This window comes from Mandrillus leucophaeus, unplaced genomic scaffold (assembly GCF_000951045.1).
Source record: "Mandrillus leucophaeus isolate KB7577 unplaced genomic scaffold, Mleu.le_1.0 Scaffold254, whole genome shotgun sequence".
Lineage (NCBI taxonomy): Eukaryota > Metazoa > Chordata > Mammalia > Primates > Cercopithecidae > Mandrillus > Mandrillus leucophaeus.
The window spans coordinates 1,582,541-1,594,722 of NW_012102632.1; the positions used below are offsets into that span (position 1 = coordinate 1,582,541).

The 12,182-nt window shown below is 48.3% G+C and overlaps 1 protein-coding gene across 3 annotated transcripts in view; it reads right to left on the reverse strand.

The window, feature by feature from the left end:
* The window catches only part of CEMIP (cell migration inducing protein, hyaluronan binding), a 174,061-nt gene that overhangs the window by 25,466 nt on the left and 136,413 nt on the right, over nt 1-12,182 (reverse strand). For all 3 annotated transcript variants that reach the window (XM_011983690.1, XM_011983689.1, XM_011983691.1), the window contains 5 exons: nt 6,543-6,748; nt 5,456-5,525; nt 4,431-4,559; nt 1,540-1,625; nt 487-618 (listed from right to left, as the gene is read on the reverse strand). In XM_011983690.1, the coding sequence (XP_011839080.1) occupies nt 487-618; nt 1,540-1,625; nt 4,431-4,559; nt 5,456-5,525; nt 6,543-6,748 (623 nt within the window). The remainder of the gene's footprint in view (nt 1-486; nt 619-1,539; nt 1,626-4,430; nt 4,560-5,455; nt 5,526-6,542; nt 6,749-12,182) is intronic.

Below are 12,182 nucleotides of genomic sequence, written 5' to 3' on the forward strand. Positions count from 1 at the left end.
ACTGCATGACCTTGGGAAATTCACTAAACTGAAACTCAGTTTATCATCTCTAAAATGGAGATTGTAATTTATATGTTTGAGAAACATGGTAAGAAAGAAATGCAACTAAGGCTTCCACACAGTAAGTGCCCAGAATATTCTGGCTTCTTTCTTCTTCCCTCCCTTAGCTGATGGGCCATGTGACCTTGAGAGAGCCAAGACCAATGACTATTTGGAAGCAAATCATAACCCGCAGCACCTGGCGCTGTGGGCTGAAGCCAATATGCTGCTTTTAGGTTTTGCTTTTTCTGATTTTTTCTTTGTTGTTGCTGTTTTTTGGCCACTGCCTGCTACCATTCTATGCCCCTGCCTGGCTGGGGGACCAGAAGGCCAAACGTCAGTATGTCTGGCTTCCCCTCTCTGTTTTGCTCTCCTCTCTCTGTGGGGGGCTGAGGGAAGACGCGCCATGCCCCCTTTGTGCCAAAGCCACACGCCACTCTGACTCACCGGCAGCTGTCCAGCCACACATCCCCACCGCGCAGCCAGGCCCCGTGGTCCTGGTTCTTGTAGGCAATGAAGTTCCTGATGATGGCTGGCTCCCGAGGCTTCAGCGGGTCAGCATCCTGGTGAGGGCTATATCTGCAGCACACCATGGGGAGGGCACAGGTGGTGGTTTTGGGGGCACACCTCTGCTTCTGGGCTCTGTAAGCCTCTCTCTACTCACAGTGCCCAGGAAGGCACTGACTAAACAGAAACCCATTTGCATTGCCTGGGCTCTGGAATGAACTTTCTGAGTTCATCACAGAAGCAAGAGGTCACTCCTCCATCAGCCCATGCAGGCTCCTCACATACTGAAGAACCTGCCCCCAAGCGGGTCAAAGCACAGAGGAAAGTTCAGACAGCCATTCCCACAAGGGCATGCGACATAGTCCTCGTGGCCCAGGAGAAGAGTCTGGAGATACCCAGCTCTCGCACTAACTGGCAGGTCACCTTGAACTAGTGCCTTTTCTGAGCACTTCTTAGCTACAAAACGGAGTGGACTATCATGTTACCATATTACCCACTTTTGATGGAGAGCAAGCAACTTGTCTCTTTAAAGGAGATTGGTTTTGCTAATTACCTTGAGGTTTTTAAAGCACCTTTTAAAAGTTGCCCCTGGCTTTCAACTGAACAGTAGGTTTATTTATAGGCATGACCTGCATGTTCTTTCCCATTAAATTGATGGTAAAATTCTTCCCTTCTATTCTCTTCATCTTTTCATCCTGGCCCAACCTACTGTGGCCCTGCTCATTTCTGCTGACTTACCAGCTATTCACTTTGCTGAGGGATCTAGAAACCTCTGGGAATTTCTATCTTCCTTTGGCTACTGGAGCTGGAATCCTAATTCAGACTTTACTCTGCTCAGGTTTTCACCATTATACCCCCAGCAAATAGCTCAATGCCCAGCACAAAGCAAGGGCTCAACAGATGCTCAGGGAATGAATGAGTGATTGAAGGAGGGGGAGGCAGAAACTGGAGTGCAAGGTCACCATGGACTGTGTCTTCCCAATGGCTGATTACCTGGCAGAGATGATCGAGAGGAAGGGCCGCTTGTCCTTGGCAGAGGCCTCAGTGGTTTTGACTCCGTTGTCTATGATCATGCCAGCCTGCAGGGAAGAGATATTCAGGGACACATTAACTTCTACTGTGGGCTAAAGGCATCTTCTCACACTCAGCCTCACTGCATACTTCTGAATGCTCCGGAAAACCGGCTCTGTTCTCAGGCTCCATCAACAGAAGTAGAGGATCTACAGTAAGGTAGGTGAAGATGCTGCCTTATTCTGCATTGCTCAGACCAAATCTGGAATATTTGACCTCTTTTTTTTTTTTTTTTTTGAGACGGAGTCTTGCTCTGTAGCCCGGGCTGGAATGCAGTGGCCGGATCTCAGCTCACTGCAAGCTCCGCCTCCCGGGTTTACGCCATTCTCCTGCCTCAGCCTCCGGAGTAGCTGGGACTACAGGCGCCCGCCACCTCGCCCGGCTAGTTTTTTTGTATTTTTAGTAGAGACGGGGTTTCACCGTGTTAACCAGGATGGTCTCGATCTCCTGACCTCGTGATCCGCCCGTCTCGGCCTCCCAAAGTGCTGGGATTACAGGCTTGAGCCACCGCGCCCGGCCAATATTTGACCTCTTTGAGGAGCATATGTGGAAAGTGAGATCTAGAGAGATTATATATCTTGTCCAAGGCCAAATGGCAAAGTCCATGTGCAGAACCCGTACTGCTTTGGACAGCCCAGGCCCCAAGTCAAGAACAACAGGTGTACACTCGGAGGAAATTTATCTGCTGTGATTTAAAGCAAATGCTGAACCTAAGTCCCTTCTTTACCTTGGACAGGGGACAGTGACCTTCCCACAGTCTCATTTTAGCTCCTGTCTGTCTTGAAGACAGAATCTGGCTTTCTTGTTTGACTCTAAATATGTCCACTTTGTCAGCCATGGGGTAGGGAGAAATCAAGGCAGCTGAGTGATGCTGCCCAGGGAGGCCACCATTCAGTCTTCATTCCTTTCTGGATTCTCTTGGCCTCTTGTGAATGCTCAAACTCAGATTTCTCTTCTTTAGATAACTGGAGGGCACTGTGGTCATGTCATTCTCCCTCTGGCTTATAATTCAGCAGCAGTGATGTGAGTCAGATGATGTGGGGTTGACTCACAGCTCTACTCCCACTAACTGACTGGGCAAGTCCCTTCGCCTCCTCAGTGATATCATCTGCAAAATGCGCTAGTAACACCTATGTCACAGGATGGTTATGAGGACCCAATAAGAGACCCCAGGTGAAGCCTCCTGGAACAGGTCCCTCTCACTGTGGATGTGGAGTCAAGGCTTACTGGGCATGAACACCAAGGGCGGGACTTCCTCCTTAGCTTAGATAATTGAATCATCCAGCTGGAGGCTCCTCTTCACTCCTTCCCTCCCTGACTCAGAGAATGAGACCTGCCACCTTCCTCAAGACCCACCCCCGCCCCACCCATAAGCCCTTGCATGCCTGCTTGTTAGAAACCATTCACCTGCATGCACTCCTCCCCTTTCCAGCCTCTCCACACCTGCTAGGTTCTATGTGGCCCACCTCTCTTCTCATGAAGCCTTCCCAAGGGGTGGGAGTGGGGGGTTTCTTGACAAGCAGCCAACACATTCTCTCCACTGTTCCCCCTGCCACCAACAGCAGCATGCCCCCTGCACCTGCCTTTGTATGGAGACAGCTCTCTGAGGGCCATGTCAGCCTCTAAAATGCCCTCTCTGATACCCTGCACTAATTCTCCTCTGTCAAGGTGAGACTGTTGTCCTCCACACCTCTGCTCACTGCTCGATGACACTACCCTCTTTCCTAGTTCCTGGGATATGACACTGCCTGGGGACTCTTCTTCTCTTTCTGCCGTTCCACTCTGCAACTACTTACCCCTTGCCCCACCCTGCAATTGCTCGCCCCTTGCCCCACCCCATCTCCTAGGTGTAAGCACAGATCTATTCTGAGACTGTATCTCTTCATTTTGGTCTTCTCTCTGGTTGGGCTTTTACAAATCTTTTTACTTTTTGACTCTGAATGTATCCATTTCCTTTGAGGAACATCAATTTTTCTTCATTGGTATCATTAGGGATTGGACCAGAACACCAGCCTAGGCATTTAGGAGTCTGCCTGTGCACTGCCCTGGCATCCTTGAGACCACCTCTGCCCCCACAAACAGCGTCTCTGGTCTCAGCCATGCTCCAAGCTCCATTCCTATGCCCCACGACTCTGGTCTTGACTGCTGTCCTTACTGGGAGGTCCTTGACAGACTTGAGATCCCAGTCATCTTGGTATGCCCTCTGTCCCCCAGTGCCTAGCTTGGTGCTGGACACAAAAGCAGGTGCTTAGGACATATTGATGAGCAAATGAAGATGACTGAGGACTTTGTGTCCCACCTGCCCACTTAGCTCTGTACAGATGCAGCAACCCATTCATTTCCCAAGAAACAAGACAAGAGCAAACAGCAAAGAGGATGCCAATGCTGCCTCCACCTTCCTTCAGAGCCACATCTTGATTTCCTTCAGCTTATGGATCAGGCCTAACTTTTCATGGTTGAGACTACACCCAGACCCGCCAAGTGAACTGCAAACCAAATTCAGGTGCCCAGCTCAGAAGCCACCAAGAGAAGCTCTCCCCCCGTCAGCATGAGTGAAGAAACAACTTGTTCCTTTTGGCTCTGGCCATATGCTAAGTCCATGCCCGTGCAGGAACCACCACAGGAGATTTGTGTGAAGAATGTGGCCAATGGCCTGGGAGGCCTCACAAGGCTGCTCCATTTTCTTCGAGACCAGCGTTAAGAATGCAGTTGTTCCCAGCTGTCGCCAACTGGTTGTCCCGGCTCTAATCATCTGCAGGCCTGGGAAGGGGACCGAGAGGCTGGCCAAAGAGGCGCAGTCTGGAAAGACTTACCCGGTAGTTGGAATGTGCTCGGTTGTTATAGAATTTTCCCAGTGGAATGTGCTCTGAATAACCTGGGGAGTACATTCCCACGGAGGGGCCCGTTGGTACGTGGTGAAAAATAAACCAAAATCCAGTTTCCTGTTGGGGAAGGACAGAAGGGAAAAGCCACAGCGTTCAGCCTCAGAGAGCTCCTGGGCAAGGTGGCCACGCAGCCCACGCTGGAGATGGGTCTAGTATCTAGTGCCGTCACCCACACCAGCCCTCAATGCCTACCCCCAACACACCTCCGTGTGGTCCAGTCTGGAGGGAAAACAGTGACAAGTAGAGCCCACCATGAGAGTTGAAGCCCGTCATGGGTTCCTACTCTATCAGACATGGCTCGGAACTGTTGCATTTCAATCACTGTGGGCTTAAACTCCTCTTCCTGACACACAGGGGGATTTCGTTGTCTGCTTTCCCCTTCATTCTACAGATAAGGAAGCTAAGTTCCAGGTCAAGGTCAGGGTCCCAAGGAAGGCCAGAAGCATGAATGGGTGGGTGAGAGCAGGGCTGTGTGGATGGAATGCTGTGGCCGCCACCTCCCAGCTGTGTGTGTGCCCCTGGGCATGTCAGCTCTCCTAGCCTTAGCTTCCTCCCCTATCAGATAGGGATAATAATAGTACCTGCGTCACTGGGTTCTTATAAAAATCAAATTATGTGAACTTACAACACTGATACGTCAGGTACCTTTCTAAGCTAAAATTATGGCATTCTAATATGATTTATTATACTTAAAGCATTCAGTGTTCACTAACTATGGTCACCAGTGTATTATGAAGTGACAGGGCTGTCTTTTAAAACCAAGTCCAAAGGACACCCCCTGCCCTACCACCCCCAGTCTATTGTTTTCCTCTTCACTGTAGCTAAGCCTGTCTGCATGGATATCTGGGCTTGGGGCTCAGAGCACAGATACTTCAAGGTAAGCCTCAGGGGCTGTCTCCCAGACTCCAGTCCCTACCCTCACTTTCTGCCAAAGAAGGGATACTTCTGCTCACCTCAGATCCTGCAGCAGCACAGTTTATGAGGTTATTGTTGGGATTGGCCATCCAGAAGGTGGACACAGCACTGCAGGGAGGGCAGAGATACCTGAAGTCAGATAAAGGCCACCAGGGGTCATCCTGCCACACGGCAGGTGCAGGTCAGGCACTCTGATATTGGCCTGAGAGTCTCTTTTTTATTATTATTATTTTGAGACACAGTCTCGCTCTGTCACCCAGGCTGGAGTGCAGTGGCGCAATCTCAGCTCACTGCAACCTCCATCTCCGGGGTTCACGCAATTCTGCTTCAGCCTCCCAAGTAGCTGGGACCACAGGCACCTGCCACCACGCCCGGCTAATTTTGTTTTTTTGTATTTTTAGTAGAGACGGGGTTTCACTGTGTCAGCCAGGATGGTCTCAATCTCCTGACTTCGTGACCCGCCCCCCTCGGCCTCCCAAAGTGCTGGGAGGCCTGAGAGTCTCTTATCAGAGATCTGAGAAATAATTGACTTATTCTGAAACCCAGTTTTCTAATTAAAGTGTGGTGCTCGTTTAAGCACTTAAAATGTTCAGAACTTTAAAAAAGCATGAGTCTTGAAAATAGAAGCAGTGTGCAAGTGATGTCTGAGATTGGCTCTAAAATACTTGTAGGTCAGAACAACCCAGGAAAGTAGTCCTTTCTAAGGGAGGGGCGCTGCACTTGGAAGGCTTACTGCAGAGAGATATCACCCCGTCTCTGTGTCTCTCTCTCTCCATATCTAGAAAAGGGTCCGTGTGGTTGGGGCCTCCGTGGCAGCTGAGGTGACAGCCACTTCCTCTCATCAAAGGGCACTGTGTGGATAAAGAGAAGCCCCACAGATGAGAACAGGGGTCCTATTTGGACAAGAAAAATGCACATGAGGCAAACTGAGAAGGGAGAAGAGAGAAGACACTCTCCCACCTGCTCTGCAGGAAGCTGGAGCAGTAGGTGGTTAAGGGCTGTGAGGCCCAAGCTGCTCAGAGCCCCAAAGTGCAGAAGTCTGGTGCTGGGCTGAGCTGAGTGAACACATGCTCACACATGCACACCCCTTCCCCCCAGCACACAGAGAGGGGTCTAGGCACTTACTTGCACTCTTGCCTGGGCTTGGGGATGTACCCCGGATAGGAGTCCTCTGTGATCATCTTGCACATCTTGCTGTCACGGTCTGAGGGGAGGAGGGTTCCGGACTTGACAAGGAGGCCAAGACAGTGGTCGAAAGTGTTGCGTTCCTCTGGCCCATCTTCCGTGAAGAAGCAGTGGCCCAAAGAGTTATAGCCCACAACGTCCTTGGTCTGCAGGGGTCAAGACAGGGATGTTTCACCAAGCATCCAGTTATTCATGTGCCCATTCATTCATTCAGTAAACACTAAATAGTCTTCATGTGCTCATTCATTCATTCAACAAACACTAAATAGTCTCAGCCATACACTGGGCCCTGGGAGGAGCATTGGGGGTTTGGAGATGAATAGGACACAAGTGATAGGCCTGGGGAAAGTGGGACATGGGGTGGGATGGTGACTTTTTTTTTTTTTTTTTTTTGAGATGCAGTCTCGCTCTGTTGCCCAGACTGGAGTGCAGTGGTGCAATCTTGGCTCACTGCAAGCTCTGCCTCCAGGGTTCAAGCGATTCTCCTGCCTCAGCCTCCTGAGTAGCTGGGAATATAGGCGTGTGCCACCATACCCAGCTAATTTTTTATGTGTTTTTAGTAGAGACCCGGTTTCACCATGTTGGCCAAGCTGGTCTCAATCTCCTGATTCGTGGTCCACCTGCCTTGGGTACCCAAAGTGCTGGGATTACAGGCAAGAGCCACTGCGCTGTGCCAGGGATGGTGACTTTTAAAAGCCCTTTCCAGCTGGAGGAGTTGGGGGTGGTGAGACTCTATAGGGTAGGAAAGGGGGCAAGATATCATACGTGAGAAGATGAATCCAAGAGGAGGCCATGGGCTGGGCCATGCGCACCCACTTCGATGGAGCACACAGCTGAGTGCCCTGTGTACAAGGACTTACCATGGAGGGACTCCACAGAGGAGATCCCACTGAGGAAGGGTGGACGAGGGAACTTCATCTAGGAGCAGCACCTGAGCTGGAGCAGGTGTGCTTTTTATTAAGACCAGTATAGATTCTCCTTGTTGTACCCTCACCCAGAAATCCAAGCCAGCTTGTTAGCCCAAGATGCATATCAAGCCACATGTGCAACACCTGGGTTCAGAACTAGAAAGGGCTGCAAACTCCAGCTCTTTGGTTTCCTTTTTGGAATACACAGTTAGTGGGGAAAGCAGAAAGAATATTTGCATGGATATTGAGATACCAGGGATTTAGTTTCAGCAGCACATCCAAGCAGCGTGGGGATCTCAGACAAGACTCCTATCTTCTCTTCAGTCACTATTTTTCCACCGCAAAAATGAAGGACTTGAATTCCATGATCTCTGAAGCCCCTTCTGGGTCTGAATCTCTAAACTCATCAATCTCAGAACTCAGGTCTTCAGAGGGCCTCTAGCCTGGGCCCCACCTCCCTGTCCAATCCCAGACTCTGTTCCCAAGCATAACTGGCAAACAGGTACCCTACTTCTGCTCAGACACTCCAGAGAGATGCTCACTTCCTTGCAAGGTGGCCTGTTACACAGTGGGGCAATGGCGAGAAATGCCTCCCTTATCTTACACCCTTCATCCCCACCCCTGGGTACAGACTGCCCAATGATGTCATCCACCAAGGGAGTTCCTGGCTCCTGATGACATCAATTCAACACATACCTATTCAGTACCTGCCACCATGCCATCACCGGAAAATCCACATACCAACCAGCAACAACCCTCCACCTCCCACCCCTGGCACTGTGAACATTTCGAGAGGCTGTCCTATGCATTGCAGGATGTTTAGCAGGCTCCCTGGTCTCTACCTACTAGATGCCAGGAAAACCTCTTCAGTTGTGACAACCAAAAATGTCTCCAGACATTCATTGCCAAATATTCCATTGGGTAGAAGGGAGGAAGGGTGACAGAATTATCCCTGATTGAGAGGCCCTGATGTAGACACCACAGTTCCTTCCAGGCTTTTTTTTTTTTTTTTTTTTTGAGACAAGGTCTGGCTCTGTTGCCCAGGCTGGAGTGCAGTGGTGTGATCTCGGCTCACTACAATCTCTGCCACCTGGGCTCAAACCATTCTCCCACCTCAGTCCCCCGGGGAGCTGGGACTACAAGTGTACGCCACCACGAATGACTAATTTTTGTATTTTTGGTGGAGATGGGCTTTCACCATGTTGCCCAGGGTGGTCTCAAACTCCTGGGCTCAAGCAATCCTTCTGCCTTGGCCTCCCAAAGTGCTAGGATTACAGGCGTGAGCCACTGCACCTGGCCCAGGGTCTTTCATATAATAGCCGCCTACTCCCCAACTCCCAGGCAGCCATCCTTTAAAAGCATCCTCAAACCACACTCCATATCCCAGCACTGGACTGGCCTCTTATACCTTTTAATCTTGCTGAAATCTCACACCATCCTCTATTCAATTTTTATTTTTTTTAGAGATGAGGAAAACGAGACTCAGAGAAGGTAAATGATTTGCCAAAGGTCACATAAGCCATATGTAGAAGGTCAAGGCTAGAAGCATGGTTTTCTGTGTCCTCACTCCATAAGGGAGAACCCAACATACATGTAGCTCTGTTCCAGGCAGACTCTCTGTTCTTCTGAATAAACATCCTTCCCTTCATCTTTAGTAATAGGCAAGGGTGTGATCTTCAATCCTACTCACCTGTTTAATAAGTCAATCAGTATCAAGGTCAGCCAATGGGACTGCTTTCCTTTCCCCTATTAAGCTCGAAAAGTTTGTTATAAATAGCCTGGACAGACAAGCATGGGAGAAAAAGGCAAGAACATCTGAGGTCAAGTGTAATGCCTTCAACTTTACAAAGGAGGATCCCAAGGCCCAGAGAAGGGACATGGAGTGTCCCAGGATGCTCAGCAACCTCATTCTGCAGCTGTGATCAAACTCAAGCCTCTTGCCTCCTGCCTCCTGCCCCCTGCCTCCTGCCCATAGCTCTTTCTAAATCTTAGGAACCCATTTACCCTGCTGTGTGGATCATACTTTGGGTAGTCTTTCTCTGAATAGGAGTAAATAATGAGTTAGGTACATTCTTATTCTAAAAAATGCCAGAGAAAGAAACTAACTCCTGAGAGAAAAACCCTCATTGAAAGGAAGAAAAATGATCACTGTTTATTGGATACTAAATGTTTTTACATGTTATCTTATTTAAACCTCATGGCAACTACGATTCTATAAGTGACACAGACTTAGAAAGTTGCCCCACATCACTTCTCTTGCAAGGACTGAATTGGGACTTGATTCCCCATCTGTCTGAGTCCATAACCTGTGTGTTAATCAATACTCAACAATGCCAGAAAGAAAAAGGTGCTCTCACTTTGGGCTGCATCTCTTTCTTCTCATTAGGAGTGGGGTGAGGATGGCGCACAGAATCAAGAGGGAAGCATGATAAGGCCGAGGACAGCCCTGGAGTGGGGGTAGAAGACACAAGTTCAGGTCTTTACTCAACCACAAACTTGCTATGTGTGACTTGCGTAAGTGTCCCTGTGTGATAGGATGACGTCTAAAGTTTCTTCCAGCTCTAACATTCTGAGATTGTTCTTCCTTAGAACATTACCCAGAGTTAAATATTTAAACTGTGACGTAGCTTGGGATGATAGACGTAGATAGATGGATGGATAGATAGATAGAGAGATAGATAGATAGATAGATAGATAGATAGATAGATAGATAGATAGATAGATAGACAGACAGACAGATATAGATAGATAGCAGATACATAAACAGTAGCTGCATAAACAAACATGCATATAGATTCACAGGTGGCCATTCAGTCCCTATGTGTGCCAACCAGAAGTAATGCGTAAGTTCTCCCCCCATTCTTTTGCACAAATTGTATTTTTCCCTTTGTTCTTCTGGATATCTTCCTCCCTGCTGTTGGTTGGCAGTTGTGAAAGCAATTCCTGAACACTGTTTTAAGTCTTCAATTGTTTTTAGGTGTGGTCCAGGCAGAAGATTGTGAAGGAGAAAATTCCTGGGCTCTGCCTGACACAGAGCTAGAAAGAGCCAGCAGGGACTGCCTCAGTGGCGGGGGAGGGTGTGACCATTTTATTTGGTTTATGGTCTAAATCAGGACACTTTTGAAGTGAAGGAGGTGTGATTAGTAGTTAAGCTGGGACAACAGGTCAAAAATGGACCATTCTGTGCAAATCAGGACATATCTGTATGTAATAATTTCCACCATCAACCTGTATACAGCAAGTAAAAGAAACTGCTGTTTAAAACAAACAAATACAGAAAGAAATGAACTTTACTTGTTTCTGCCTGCTAGGGTGGGTGTGATATGATTTATGTGATTGAGAAACTCGACAACAAATACAACCATGTTATAAAGAAGACCGGCATTTCCAATCTTCTGCCATTTTTTTTTAAATTTCTTTTTGAACTGCTGAAAAGAAGATTGCCATAGAGTAGAGTGGTGGGTCATTTGTTTGTGAGTGTCTTAATGAGTTTTTGAATATGCAAATTAAAACCGGGTGGAAGAAAAAACCTGGACAACCAAGTTACTCTGCCTAACAAGGAAAGGAATGAGTTTCTAAGGCAGCCCAGAAGAGGTGGGGAGGAGGATGGGAGAATGAAGAGGAGGGGAAAAGAACTCAATAACCTGGTTGGGGATGGGGAGGCAGTAGCCTAGGGGGAAGCGTTTGGTCTATAGAGGGACCTGTTACTCCATCTCTTACTGTTGGTTTCCGTGCTGATCTCTAGTGTACCCCCTCTCCCTCTGCATCTCTTACCCCAATCCACCAGTAAAAGCCCTGGGCCAATGAAACTTTTGGGGAAATCAAGGACAAGGGTCTGGGTTTCATATTTGGGTTCATATGGAAAGGAGAGATTGAAACTGCCTTTGCAGCAATTACAAGAGTTAGAAAATTATGACAGTGAAAGAGATCTGACCTAACCAACTCCATCTTGCTTCTAACCTCCAAACTGTCCTTGGTCATTCCTGGGCATAGGCCAAATTGACTTTGGGAGGAACTTAGTTTATAGTTTAACTTTGAAACAAAAACGATACAGCCCCTTCCAAAAACAAATCCCAGTCTTACGGGAGGACTAAACTGCTTTTGTAGGACTAACAAATTAGCCACGAGATTAGAAATTATGGTTTAGGAGTCATGCAGCTAGAGGCCACAAGATTCCAAGCCTCCCCAACTGCTCCTGGGGACAACATCGCTATTGTAAACCCTAAGGTTAGTGCTTGAGATATTTTTCGGATTCCGCACTAAATGGATCAGCTAGTGCCTCCCAGATGGATAAACTGGCTCATCTGACCTTGTGGCCCCCACCGGGAACTGACTCAGCACAAGAGGACAGTTTGGACTCCCTGTGATTCCATATTCGACCCGACCAATCAGCACTCCCCCTTTCCCACCCCCTAAACATCAAATTATCCCTAAAACCCTGATCCCCCAATTTTGGGGGAGACTGATTTGAGTAATAATAAATCTCCAGTCTCCCATACAGCCAGCTCTGTGTGAATTAAACTCTTTATTGCAATTCCCCTGTCTTGATAAATCAGTTCTGTCTAGGTAGCAGGAGAGGTGAGCCTGTTGAGCAGTTCCAAGTTGAGAGCAGCTACATGAATCAAGAAGTGAGTGAGAATGTGAATTCAAGAAACTGAAAGAGGGAGGGAAC